The sequence below is a fragment of the Jaculus jaculus genome, chromosome 1 (assembly GCF_020740685.1).
Source record: "Jaculus jaculus isolate mJacJac1 chromosome 1, mJacJac1.mat.Y.cur, whole genome shotgun sequence".
Lineage (NCBI taxonomy): Eukaryota > Metazoa > Chordata > Mammalia > Rodentia > Dipodidae > Jaculus > Jaculus jaculus.
The window spans coordinates 158915279-158927983 of record NC_059102.1 but is presented as its reverse complement, the minus strand read 5'-3'; the positions used below and the strand labels follow the sequence as shown (position 1 = coordinate 158927983).

Sequence of the window (12705 nt, the reverse complement as noted above, 5' to 3'; positions counted from 1 at the left end):
TCGCCGCTGCAAATGAACTGCAGATGCATGGGCCACTTTGTGCATCTGGCTTTAGGTGGGTACTAGGGAATCGAACCCAGACCAACAAGTTTTGCAAACAGGCATCTTTATCCACTGAACAATCTCCCAAGTCCCCACTTTATTTCTTGGAGACGGAATCTCTCACTAAACCTGGAGCTGCTGTTTTTCTGTCAGCCTGGCTAACCAGTGAGCCCTGGCAATCTTCTTGTCAGCACCGGGCTTTCAAGCTTGTGCAGCCTGTCCTGCGTTTGACACGGGTGCTGGGATTGAACTCAGGTCCACATGCTTGCACAGCAAGGGCTCTTACCCCTGAACCATCTCCCCAGCCCCAGGCTTAGTTTTTTTAAACTTTTTTTTTTTTAATTTATTTATTTGAGAGCAACAGACACAGAGAGAAAGACAGATAGAGGAAGAGAGAGAGAATGGGCGCGCCAGGGCTTCCAGCCTCTGCAAACGAACTCCAGACGCGTGCGCCCCCTTGTGCATCTGGCTAACGTGGGACCTGGGGAACTGAGCCTTGAACCGGGGTCCTTAGGCTTCACAGGCAAGCGCTTAACCGCTAAGCCATCTCTCCAGCCCAAAACTTTGTTTTTTTTTAAACTTCCCCATTTTAGATTCTTGTCAGTGCTGTGACAGATGACCAGAGTTCGTGCCTTAGACGGCGCAGGTTTGTAGTTGGGGCCAAACAGGGCTGCATGTCTGGAGGCACCAGGGAGGACTCGCCTCCTGCCTTTCCAGCTCTTGGAGGCCACTGCAGTTGGTAGCTCATGCCTCTTCCACCATTTCCTAGCCAGCAGCCACCATCCTCAAACCTCTGGCCTTTTCTGACTTGGGTTCCCTGCCTCCCTCTTGTAACGTCCTGTGATCCGCAATGTCTGTTGTCATGTAAGGGCATGCGTTCTCAGGTCCTGGTGGGTACCTTGCAGACTGTAGCTCAGGCAACCCCTTTACATGGGAACCCAGAAAGCAGTGGATCCCAAGGTTTGAGGACTGCTCTTCCAGTTTGCCTCTGGTGTCACATCTGGACTTGGGGTCTCAGTCTTCATTCCTGTTTCTCCCCTCCCGGACACAGGGCTGCGCTGGCGGGGCTGTCCCTCAGCCTGATGGAGCGCCTGGCCGAGGAGCACGGCTCCAGCGTGGTTCGGATGCTGACCACGCAGTACCGTATGCACCAGGCCATTTCATGCTGGGCCTCCGAAGCCATGTACCACGGGCAGCTCACTGCCCACCCTTCTGTGGCAGCGCATCTCCTGAGGTGAGTGACCTGACCCTCGCCCCCCCACACCTTCTACTCTGCCTGGTCCCAGCCTCAATCCCAGCTGGCTCTGTGCAGTAGGCTGAAGGAGACGTGTCCTGCTAATAGTTTAGGGCAGCAGACTAACCTTCTAGAAAGGACCCTAGGCCTTTCTGAAAGCTGGACCCATAGGCTAGCCCATCCATTTTCTTGGTGGGAAGAGCCAGTGTGATTGTGAAGGAGGTCAGCGTTCTTTGTCCCTTGTGTGCCAGAGACCTCCCAGGTGTGGCTACCACGGAGGAGACGAGTGTCCCCCTGCTGCTTGTGGACACTGCTGGCTGTGGGCTGTTTGAGCTGGAGGAGGAGGACAACCAGTCCAGGGGGAACCCGGGTGAGTCACCAGCCAGGCTCGCCTGGTCCTTCCCGCAGACCTTCGGCTCCCCTTTGAACCTAGTCATCCCAGGAGCCTGCCTCAGGGAGACACTGCGTAGCAGACAGATGAGAGCAAGCCCGATGGGCTGCTTGGAGATGGACGTGCCAAGAGATGGGATGGTATCTGTGCTCTTCCTGGGGGCACAGCTGATGACAGGGCACCTGAGACTGGCAGCTTTCCCACGCTCCTCTGAGTGCTGGCGGGCTACCTGGTCTGTCTCAGACTGAGAATCTTAGCGGGCAGTGCCCAGGACCTGTGATGGTCACATTGGCCAGGGTCCGGTGCCAGGCGTTTTTTGTTAGGTTTGGCGACCCTCTGCTCAGGTGGTCAGCTTCCAAGACACTTGTTGCCCTGGGCCCACTGTCATATCTGCCTGTCGCAACAGGTAGAAAGTTTATAACACAACTCAAGTCTCAGAGGCCAGGGCAGTGTGTCCCACACTGAAAACCTCCCCCCGACTCCTCTCCCGCCTCCTCTAGGTGAGGTCCGCCTTGTGTCTTTGCATATCCAGGCCCTGATGGATGCTGGTGTCCAAGCAGGCGACATTGCTGTCATTGCACCCTACAACCTCCAGGTACAAGGAGCCCCCCTTCGTCTCTCTCTGTATCAGCTGGACTCAGCTAACTGAGAGACTGAAGAGAGGGAGAGTGTGTTGCTTTTGAGCCGAAAGGACCAGGGGTGGGTGGACCTGATGATAATCCGGCCCAGGGCCCAGAGGACGTGAGCAAGAGCCCGTCTCTGCATCTGTCTCTCGCTGTGTCCTGCCCGGCCTGACCTCAGCCTACTCCCCCTGTGGGGCCAGCATCCCCAGGTGGACACCGTCACACAGGCTGTGCTGGGGGATCAGCGTAGACTCGTAACAGCCTTCCCAGAGCCTGGCCTCAGTTGGGTCCCCTGTTCCCATCTTGTTTGGTAGTAGAAACACACTGCCTGGGTAGTGTGAGGTCCTCAGAGCCATGTCGCCAGTCCCGGTCCACAGCGTTGTACATGGGCTGCCGGAGGCCGGGAGTGCCGGGATGCTGGAATGCTACAGCCCCCGTGCCAACATGGCTCAGTGGTAGAGCCCAATCTAGCATAGCATGGAAGGTCATGGGTTCAATCCCCACTACTGCGGGGAGCAGGGGGGAGGAATGATACAACTCCTGTGACAGAGGACTCTTGTGACAGCTCCTTGCTGTTCTGGTCACATGTCTACAAGAAAGGAGCTGTGTCAGCCGTTCCTGTGGGGCTTCTCAGGGCTCTGGGCAGGGTCTCTGAGTCCCCTGGGTGTGAAGGTTATGAGGTGCAGCCCTGTTGCTGTTGCAGGTGGACCTGCTCAGACAGAGCCTCGCGCACAAACACCCTGAGCTTGAAATTAAGTCCGTCGATGGCTTCCAAGGCCGAGAAAAGGAAGCTGTGATCCTGTCCTTCGTCAGGTCCAACAGGAAAGGTACAAAGCTCTCATCGGGGCCCCTGGGGACAGCCCAGGGGTAAGTTGATTTGCAGAAGGTGTGTGGCATTTTGCCATTATTGGCAGCAGGGTGATGGAGCACAGCCTCTGCCCTTTGAGCTCGTGTCAAGTAAGAAGAAAGAGTCTGATGAGGCCCCCAAGGGACAGCAGAATCCAAACAGCAGGAGCATTCTGGGAGGGGGCATCCCCACAAAGCCTTGGCCTGTGTTGAAGAGAACTGGGCATGTTCTTTCAGGCAGAGGAAAGTACCTGGATGCTCAGAGAGCAGGTGGCTGGGTGAGTAGGTTGGGGACAAGGTGGACCTAAAGTGGCCTAGGTATCCTGCCCAGGAGATGGGGCCCCTCAAGTCCAGTGCCTGCCTTTTAGCTTCAAGGCACCATTATTTATGTGGCTGTAGCTTTTTTAAAAAAATATTTATTGGGCTGGAGAGATGGCTTAGCGGTTAAGCGCTTGCCTGTGAAGCCTAAGGACCCCGGTTCGAGGCTTGGTTCCCCAGGTCCCACGTTAGCCAGATGCACAAGGGGGCGCACGCGTCTGGAGTTCGTTTGCAGAGGCTAGAAGCCCTGGCGCGCCCATTCTCTCTCTCCCCCTCTGTCTTTCTCTCTGTGTCTGTCACTCTCAAATAAATAAATAAATAAAATTTAGAAAAATAAAAAAATAAAAAATAAATAAATAAATATTTATATCTATTTATTTGAGAGATAGGTGCAGAAATAGGTAGGTACAGAGAGAGAGAATGGGCACACCATTGCCTCTGGCCACTGCAAACAAACTCTAGGTGTGTGTGCCCCCTTGTGCATCTGGCTTGCGTGGGTCCTGGAGAGTCAAACCTGGGTCCTTTGGCTTTGCAGACAAGTGCCTTAACCGCTAAGCCATCTCTCCAGCCTGGTTGTAGCTTTTTGGTATTCCATGTGGTAAGAAAATCGTACCTAGGACCCCAGCTCTAGTTAGGGAGCTTGCAAAACATCTTCAGGAGGAGGCTGGAGACAGTTGAGGAAGGGAGGTGGACCCTATTCTTCTGCCCTGTGTCCCTGGCAATGTTCGCACTATGGAGTAGGAGGAAGTTGGCCTGGCCTGGCAACAGCATAGTGTGAGGGTTCCCACCGCATCAGGTACAGCACCACACTGGTCCCACCGTGCCTGCAGCAGGTCAGGCCACCTATGGAGAGCAAGTGAAGGGCAGGGTACAGACCGGGACTGTGAGGCTGCTGTAGCACTGAGGGGGTGGCATGGCCCCCAGGTGTCCCTAAACAGACCTGCTGTCTCTCAGTTTCAGATCTGTGCCTCTCTCACCTCTAACCTTTCTTTAGGTGAAGTTGGTTTTCTCGCAGAAGACCGGAGGATCAACGTTGCTGTCACCCGTGCACGGCGCCACGTGGCCGTCATCTGTGATTCTCACACAGTCAACAGTCATCCCTTTCTGAAGACCCTGGTGGATTATTTCACGGAGCATGGGGAGGTGCGCACAGCCTTTGAGTATCTTGATGACATCGTCCCTGAAAACTATGCCCACGAGGGCTCTCAGGACCACAGCCATGCTGCCAGGAAGCCCCGGGGCCCGGCTTCCTCCTCCAGGAAGCCGGGAAGTGGGAGGCAGCAGAAGGACTGGGAGGCTGGCGCAGCTGCCCGACAGAACCGCAGGAAGCCAGGCGAGAAGCCTTCAGGCTCTGAAGCCCAGTCCCAGGCCAGCCTCAAGGCTGGTGGCCCCAGAGGAGCGGGAGGCCCAGACAGCACTGCAGAGCATTTTAGGGCCCTGATTGCAGAGTTTGTGGCCAGTGACGAGACAAAGTTGGAATTTCCTACATCTCTGAACTCCCACGACAGGCTGCTGGTCCACCAGCTAGCGGAGGAGCATGGGCTCCGACATGATAGTGCCGGGGAGGGGAAGGCGCGGCGCATTACTGTGCGCAAGAGGAGCCCAGTGGGAGCTGGTAGCAGAGCCCCCCAGTCTCCTGCAACCCCCAGCCCTGCACAGCCTGAGCCGGAGCCGTCCCTGGAGAAGCAGAGCAGCCGGGCTCAGCTGGATCTGAAGGCACTACACCTGGAGAGGCTGCAGAGGCAGCAGAGCGGCCAGGCCCAGCTGGCCAAGGCGCAACCGGGCATGGGCTCTGGGCTACAGAAGGCACCACAAAAGAAGAAGAAAAAGGAACCAAAAGGTGAGCATGTCTTCTCTCGAGTGCAGAGGCTGGAACCTCTTGCCACCCTGGCACAGTTACAGACTTCCCGCAGGAGGTGCTAGCTGGGCTCCCCTGGGGCAGTAACAGGCAGGGCACCTTTCCATCCTCAGACTCTGGAGGCCTGCCGGAGAGAGAGGCTTTGGGTATGCTTCGTGCTTCTGGGGATAGGAGGCGGTTTCGTGCTGCAGAACCCTGGTGGGTGGCACCCTCGCCCATGATAGGACATGTTTGGACCATAAGCTGGCTGAGGCAGGTGCCCAGAGCTGCAAGTGCTCACTGAGCCCACGGTCCTATGGTTTTTTGTTTTTTTTTTTCCCCCTTTGGTTTATTTTTATTTATTTATTTGAGAGTGACAGACAGAGAGAGGGAGAGAGAATGGGTGTTCCAGGGCTTCCAGCCACTGCAAACGAACTCCAGACGCGTGCGCCCCTTTGTGCATCTGGCTAACGTGGGTCCTGGGGAATCGAGCCTCAAACTGGAGTCCTTAGGCTTCACAGGCAAGCGCTTAACCACTAAGTCATCTCTCCAGCCCCTTTTTTTTTTTTTTGTAAGATTTTATTTTTATTCATTTATTAAAGACAGAGAGGGGGAGAGAGAGAGATTGAGAATGGGCACACCAAGGCCTCTAGAACTCCAGGTGCATGTGTATCTGGCTTACGTGGGACCTGGAGAATCGAACCTGGGTCCTTAGGCTTTGTAGGCATGTGCGTTATCCGCTAAGCCATCTCTCCAGCCCAACTGTTCTATGTTTTATTGGTTCCTGGTTGGGCCATGTGCTCTGTTTTGCCTGTGCTGTACCCATCATGCCTTGGGTAACCCTGGCCCCTGAGCTGTTGGTTGAGAGCTACATAAAGCCTGCAGACCTTGGCAGGCTTGGTCATGGCATGGACTTTCTGTACTCTTGTGTGCTACTCCTACTGGCAAAACCACAGGGGCTTAGCTCCCCTTTGTGTTTAGTTCGAGTGGGCCAGGCCACGCAAGCACTGTTCTCAAGTTCCGAGCTTATAGGGCCGAGGTGCTGCTGAGGGCTTGTCGCAGTCTTCAGGAGCAGTTAGTGACCAGAACAGCACCAGCCCTGCCTTCCACTGGCTTCTAATGGAAGAACCACGAATGCCTCAGAGGGCAAAGCACCAAGCCCAGGCTGTGCCACCTCCCAGAAGGACCAGTGTATACCTGTCTCTGCTTTTTTGTTAAAGTTACTTACTTAAATTATTTACTAAAATTTATTTATTTGCAAGAGGAGAGAGAGAGAGAGAGAGAGAGAGAGAGAGGGAGGGAGAATAAGTGCACACCAGGGCCTCTAGCCATTGCAAATGAGTTCCAGATGCATGCACCACTTTGTGCCCCTGGCTTTATGTGGATGCTGGGGAATTGAACGTGGATCGTTAGGCTTTGCAGGCGAGTGCCTTAGCCACTGGGCCATCCCTCCAGCCCTGCCTCTGCTTTGTTTCTGTCACAAAGCCCTAGGGCCCGCACCCTGCCTCTGTGGTGCGATTACCGTCACTTCTGGGAGCGCTGTTTCTGGCCATCTTCATTGCCTGCTTTGCCACTCTGGCCCAGGGCACTATCTGTTCTGTGGGGCTTAGACCCTGCCACAGTTGAACTGTGGAAGCGACCATCCCCGTGGCAAAGGCTGCCCAACTGGCACTCTGCAGGAACCTGACTGTGAGCCAGAGCTGCCCCCAGGACCTCAGCTGTGGAGGGGACAGTTCTGGCTGAGGCAGGAGGGTCAGGTCGAATGATGGCAGCAGAGGCCTCCTGCGCGCTCTGTGCCCTGCTCCCCCATGGGCCTGACCACACTCTGCCTGGTCCCTGCCCCTTGTCCATCCCCTGAGTGCACTTGCTGTTGTTGGGTGCTGTGGGGAATGGGTGCCATAGTGCTCCTCATGCCCTCCCAGGCTTCTTCCAGGCCACTTGATCCTCATAGAGCTGGTAGAGGGCAGTGCTCCCTCCCTCTCCCGGCTGGGTGGAAATAGCCCCCATCTATGCAGCCCTGTGTAGGAGGCATCCCCAGGCATAGGCTCTCAGCACAGGCAGCAAGCAGCACTGTAGGCGAACACGGGTGAGCCGGCATTTCTGAGAGGCCCTGGGCTAATTTCAGTCTCTCCTGTGTCCCCACTCCAGAGGCTGACCATTGGACCCTGGTGTTCCAGGCCCTCAGTGCCCTCCTGTGTTTAGGGGGCTGCATGGCACCATGCATGGGCTAGAGCCTGAGCAGGCCCATCTGCAGCTAGCCAGCGACTGCTTTCTGTGCACCTTTGGGATCAGTGCACGCGAGTCTTCCTGCACCTATGTGTACCTTAGAGAACGGCCGCTGTATATCATTGTGTGTACCTTTGCACTCCCAAGCTTTTCCTTCCACTCTAAGATGGTGCTATTTTATTTTATTTTATTTTATTTTTGGTTTTGTTTATTGAGGCAGGCTCTCAGTCTTGCTTAGCCTGACCTGGAACTTATCCTGTAGTCCAGGCTGGCCTGGAACTCATGTTAATTCTCCAACCTTATCTTCCCCAGGGCTTGAATTGAAGACGTGAGCCACCACGCTGGCCTAAAGCAGTGCTTCTTAAACTTTTTCCAGTCACAACCCCTTTTACACAAGTCAGAGACCCTCAGGTACATAAGTATATAAAACAGTCATACAAATCACGCATTTTCTGGTGAGAGATCATAAAAAAATTCATTGTAAAACATTTTTTTGTTTTGTTTTGTTTTTCAAGGTAGGGTCTCACTCTGGTTCAGGTTGACCTGGAATTCACTATGTAGTCTCAGGGTGGCCCCAAACTCACAGCGATCCTCCTACCTCTGCCTTCCAAGTGCTGGGATTAAAGGCTTACACCACCATGCCCATTGTAAAACAATTCTTTGACATACATTTGTTACCATTCACTAAAGAAAAAAGCAAATTTGCGTATTAGCTAGATGGCTGTTCTTGTTTGCCACAGTGCAATCCAGAGATGCCAGTGTGATACTTACATGTCACCAAAGAATGACAGTAGGAAAATATTAAAAGATTGTTTTCTGTAATTAAACCATTATGTTCCCGTAGGGGCAGTAAAAGTTTTGCACTTCCTAATGAATGGTGCTTTCAATTTATTTTTTTTCAAGGTAGGGTCTCACTGTAGCCCAGGCTGACCTAGAATTCACTAGGTAGTCTCAGGGTGGCCTCGAACTCACAGTGATCCTCCTACCTCTGCCTCCCGAGTGCTGGGATTAAAGGCGCACACCGCCACACCCGGCTTGCTTTCAAATTTGAGCTGAGATGTTCCAGGCGATATTTGCTTGCGTTGCAGGATGTGGTCTGCCCAGTACAAAGTGAGCATGTTGTGTGCTCGGGGACAAGGCGACAGTGAAGACACACCGAGCTACACAGGGAAGCGTAGCCAGAAACACCTCGGGTTCCTGGCGCACTTGATTGTCAAAGCTTTGGTCTTTGCATATTCGGATACCTTTTCCCATTACAAAGGCTTTCTGCAAGTCCCGTGGTCAGTTACGCGACCCTACGTGGGGTTGCGGCCAGCAGTTGAGGAGGCTTTGCTCGCAAGCACTTGGCTGCACCTGGTTGAGAATGTTGAGGGTTTCCTAGTGGTTGCCAGTCGGGCCGCCATTGGTCTTCGTGCTGCTTGGGGCTGCTTTTGCAGTTGGTCGCCGGGAACCTCTGGCGTTGGGAAGTCTTTCTGTATGCGAGAGGGTGCTGTGTGTCCTGCGCTGCTCCCCGCCGTGCTGGGCTTCCTTGTGGCTCATGGTGCGGGCTCAGTGAGGAGAGGACCGAGGGCAGGGCAGCCGCAGCGACCCCACGCAGCCCCGGCAGATGGGGAGTGTGCTCCGGCAGGCCCAGGAGCAGGAGGTGCCCGTCGCCACGCGGGGTGTGGTTCTTACCCTTCCTTTCTCCCCAGGATGTGCAGCCTCGGCTCTGCCAGCTGAGGAGGACTTGGACGCCCTGCTGTCAGCCGTAGTGAAGGCCGACAACACGTGCAGCTTCCCCAAGTGCTCGGCCAGCACCGTGACCCTGGGCCAGCTCTGCCAGCACTGCGGCCGCCGCTACTGCCTGAGCCACCACCTGCCCGAGGTGTGGGACTCTGCCCGAGCTGGGAGTGGGGGGCACGTGCCCTTGCTGGGGTCTCCGTGGCCAGAAGTGCTAGACCGTCCTAAGCGCCACCATCCAGGGGCCTTGCTTTCTCTCTCTCTCTCCTTTTTTTTTAACCTCTCTCTCTCTTTTTGGTTTTTCAAAGTAGGGTCTTGCTCTAGCCCAGGCTGACTTGGAACTCACTATGTAGTTTCAGGGTAGCCTCGAACTCTCAGCAATCCTCCTACCTCTGCCTCCCAAGTGCTGGGATTAAAGGCGTGTGCCACCATGTCCTGCTTTCTTTCTCTTTTTTTTTTTTTTCAAGGTAGGGTCTCAATCTAGCTCAGGCTGACCTGGAATTCACTATGTAGTCTCACGGTGGCTTCGAACTCATGGCGTTCCTCCTACCTCTGCCTTCTGAGTGCTGGGATTAAAGGTGTGCACCACCATGCCCAGCTATTCTTTCTCATTTTTAAATTAAGAAAATTATTTATATTTCTTCAACTTTTTTGTTGTTTTTGTCTTTTCAAGGTTAGGTCTCTCTCTAGCCCAGGCTGACCTGGAATTCACTATGTAGTGTCAGGGTGGCCTCAAACTCATGCTGATCCTCCTTATCTTTTAGTTTGAAGCAGGGTCTCACTCTAGCCTAGGCTGACCTGGGACTCACGTGGTAGCTGAGCCTGGCCTTGAACTCATAGTGATTGATCCTCTTACTTCAGCCTCTCAAGTGCTGGGACTAAAGGTGTATGCCACTGTGCCTGACCTGATGTGGATTTACTTTTAAAGGTAAAGCAAGAGGATGAGGAAATGGCCTAGCCTTTGAAGGGGCTTGCTTACCATGCATGTAAGCTGGAGGCGAAAAGTGGTACAAGCTCCTGGTGGTCATTAGCAGTGGCAGCAGGAGACCCTGGTGTGCCTGTGCGCATTGCACACACACAAATTTTTTAACTTAAAAAGTAAATAAAAGCAAGTGCTACCCTCAGTGCACAAGGAGGTAAAATGCTCCCCTTTGCTGAGTGATAGTCCCGTTCGTGGGCCCTCTGGCAGAGGGGTCTTCCCTGGGTTCTGTGGATAGATCTGTCTTGTCAGGGCAGGGCAGGGCCTCTAGTCTGTAGGTGGAGATGGCAGAAGCTTTTGGATCCTTCATTCAACCCTGGTGTCCAGTGTGGGGACCTGTGAAGAGCTGGACTAGAGCAGGCCTTGTCTCGGCCATGGAAACCCTGGGTCTGGTGGGGATCTGAGATAGAGACCAGCATAGGGTAGGGGCAGAGGATGCCGGGCACTCCCAGGAGGAGACCCAGGAGCCAGGGCAGACAGGGAGTCTGATCTGCGGCCCATGGGTATGGGAGTTTGGTCCAGGCTGTGCGTGCAGAGGCGATACCAGGCAAGCAGGCTGCCCTTCCGGCATGTGAGGAGCCAGGGTAGAGTCAGGGAACTAGATGGAGTGGGAGGCAGGGGCAGGGCTGACAGAGGCAGGCTTGGATCTGAGGCATGGGTAACCAGCAGGGCTATGGCATTGCCAGAGTAGATGCAGCCTGGGGAAGCTCGAGGCCAGGAGGCAGCAAGAAGGATACGGGGACTGTGACCACTGTGTGGTCAGCTGACAGGTGCTTGTCCAGACTGCCAGCGGCTACATCTTCTGGATATAGACTTCCACACTGGGCAGCTGTGGGGTGAAGGATGGACATGGGGGATCCAGTCTTGCACTGGGTCTGGAAGGCTCCCTCTGATGGCAGGCCTGCAGGCTCCTGTCTCCCTCACCCACACCCCGTCCTGACTCTCGTCTTTTCCCCAGATCCATGGCTGCGGCGAGAAAGCTCGTGCCCATGCACGACAAAGGATCAGTCGGGAAGGGATCCTCTATGCAGGCAGTGGGACCAAGGACAGGGCCCTGGACCCAGCCAAGAGAGCTCAGCTGCAGCGGAGGCTGGACAAGAAGCTGGGTGAACTCACCAGCCAGAGGACAAGCAAGAAGAAGGAGAAGGACAAGGGGTCATGACATGTGTCTTTGGTGGCCTCTCCAGGGGGAAGAGTGACCCCAGGGAGTCTACAGTCACTACTGGATTCAGGGCCTAGCCAAGCCCGGGCTCAGTGTCACACCTATGTCATGCAGGGCAGAGGGCTGGACCTCAGGGACAAGCTTCCTCAGCATGCCCGTGTGTCACCAGATGAGGAAAGCACCTAGGGCCTGCAGTCCACTGATTCTTCACTTGGCCTGGCGTGGCCCTTCCTCTTTCCTCTCCGAAACCATGCCTTGTGGGTCTTGGGAAAGGTGCCGTATCCTTGGCGCTGTGCCTGGCCTTAGACTCTGTGGTAACCTTACCCCGCCCTGCCTGGCCAGTCTCTGTTAGTGCCAGGTTAATGCTTAGAGGCCCATTCAGAGAAGTGAGTGTTTTACCTGTGTGCTGTGCAAGGCAGAGGCTCCCCTCCAGTCTTTGGCAATGGCCCTTCAGCACTGCCAAGCAGCGGGCACATGTCCCATGAGACCAGGGACGGGAAGGAGGCCACTGCCTGGCTAGGAAGGCTTCTGGCGTGTGCTCACCCTTCCTCTGCCCAGGCCCCAGGTGCTGTGGCTGCTTCCCAGTCGTCATCCTGAGGAAGCCATCCCAGGCCACTCTGCTCATGCTTACGCGTCCAGAGCCCTCTCCAAGCTTGCTTTTTTGCCCCCCCAAGGTAGGGTTCTCCAGGTTGACCTGGAATTCACTCTGTAGTCTCAGGGTGGCCTTGAACTCACGGCAATCCTCCTACCTCTGCCTCCTGAGCATTGGGATTAAAGCGTGCACCATCACTTGCGGCTCCTCTTCAAGCTTTCTGTGCCAAGTGTTGATGAAAGCCTAAGCAGATGTTTTATCCTCAGGCTCTTGTTTCAAGCAAATATAAATTATAATGCTGGTTGACTTAGCATATACCTGTAATCCCAGCACTAGGGAGGCTGAGGCAAAAGGATCGTAAATTCAAGGCCAGCCTGGGCTACATACACAGCAAGACGCTGTTTCACAAAAATAAAAACCGTCATATTAAAGTGTATGTACCCAGACCATCATCACTTCCTATCAGGTTAGCATCTTCTCCCTCTGGCTCCCGTGTCACTCTGCTGGACTGAGCGGGCGATGGCTGTACCTCCCGAGGGCGTCCAAGAATGAGGGCGTAGGTGATCCTGAGTCTGGTGGGATAGGTGTGCAGAGCCGCTGCTAAGGGGCAGACTTGTCCTCTTGGCAGACACCAGGGGAAGGACAAGATGCCTCTCCTGACCAACTCTTCTGCTGAGGAAGCTGTAGCTTCACATTGGAAAGGTCTGCCCTGCGAAGCCCGACATCAGGCCTAGGC

General features: G+C 54.7%; 1 protein-coding gene across 1 annotated transcript in view; it reads left to right on the top strand.

The window, feature by feature from the left end:
* Ighmbp2 (immunoglobulin mu DNA binding protein 2) overlaps positions 1 to 12166 on the top strand; it is a 47117-nt gene extending 34951 nt beyond the window's left edge. Inside the window, exons 9-15 of the mRNA XM_004656781.2 lie at positions 1094 to 1276; positions 1528 to 1646; positions 2168 to 2262; positions 2994 to 3117; positions 4449 to 5294; positions 9209 to 9381; positions 11174 to 12166. Coding sequence (XP_004656838.2) covers positions 1094 to 1276; positions 1528 to 1646; positions 2168 to 2262; positions 2994 to 3117; positions 4449 to 5294; positions 9209 to 9381; positions 11174 to 11377 — 1744 coding nt within the window. The 3' untranslated portion in view covers positions 11378 to 12166. The remainder of the gene's footprint in view (positions 1 to 1093; positions 1277 to 1527; positions 1647 to 2167; positions 2263 to 2993; positions 3118 to 4448; positions 5295 to 9208; positions 9382 to 11173) is intronic.
* The last annotated feature ends 539 nt before the right edge of the window (positions 12167 to 12705 follow it).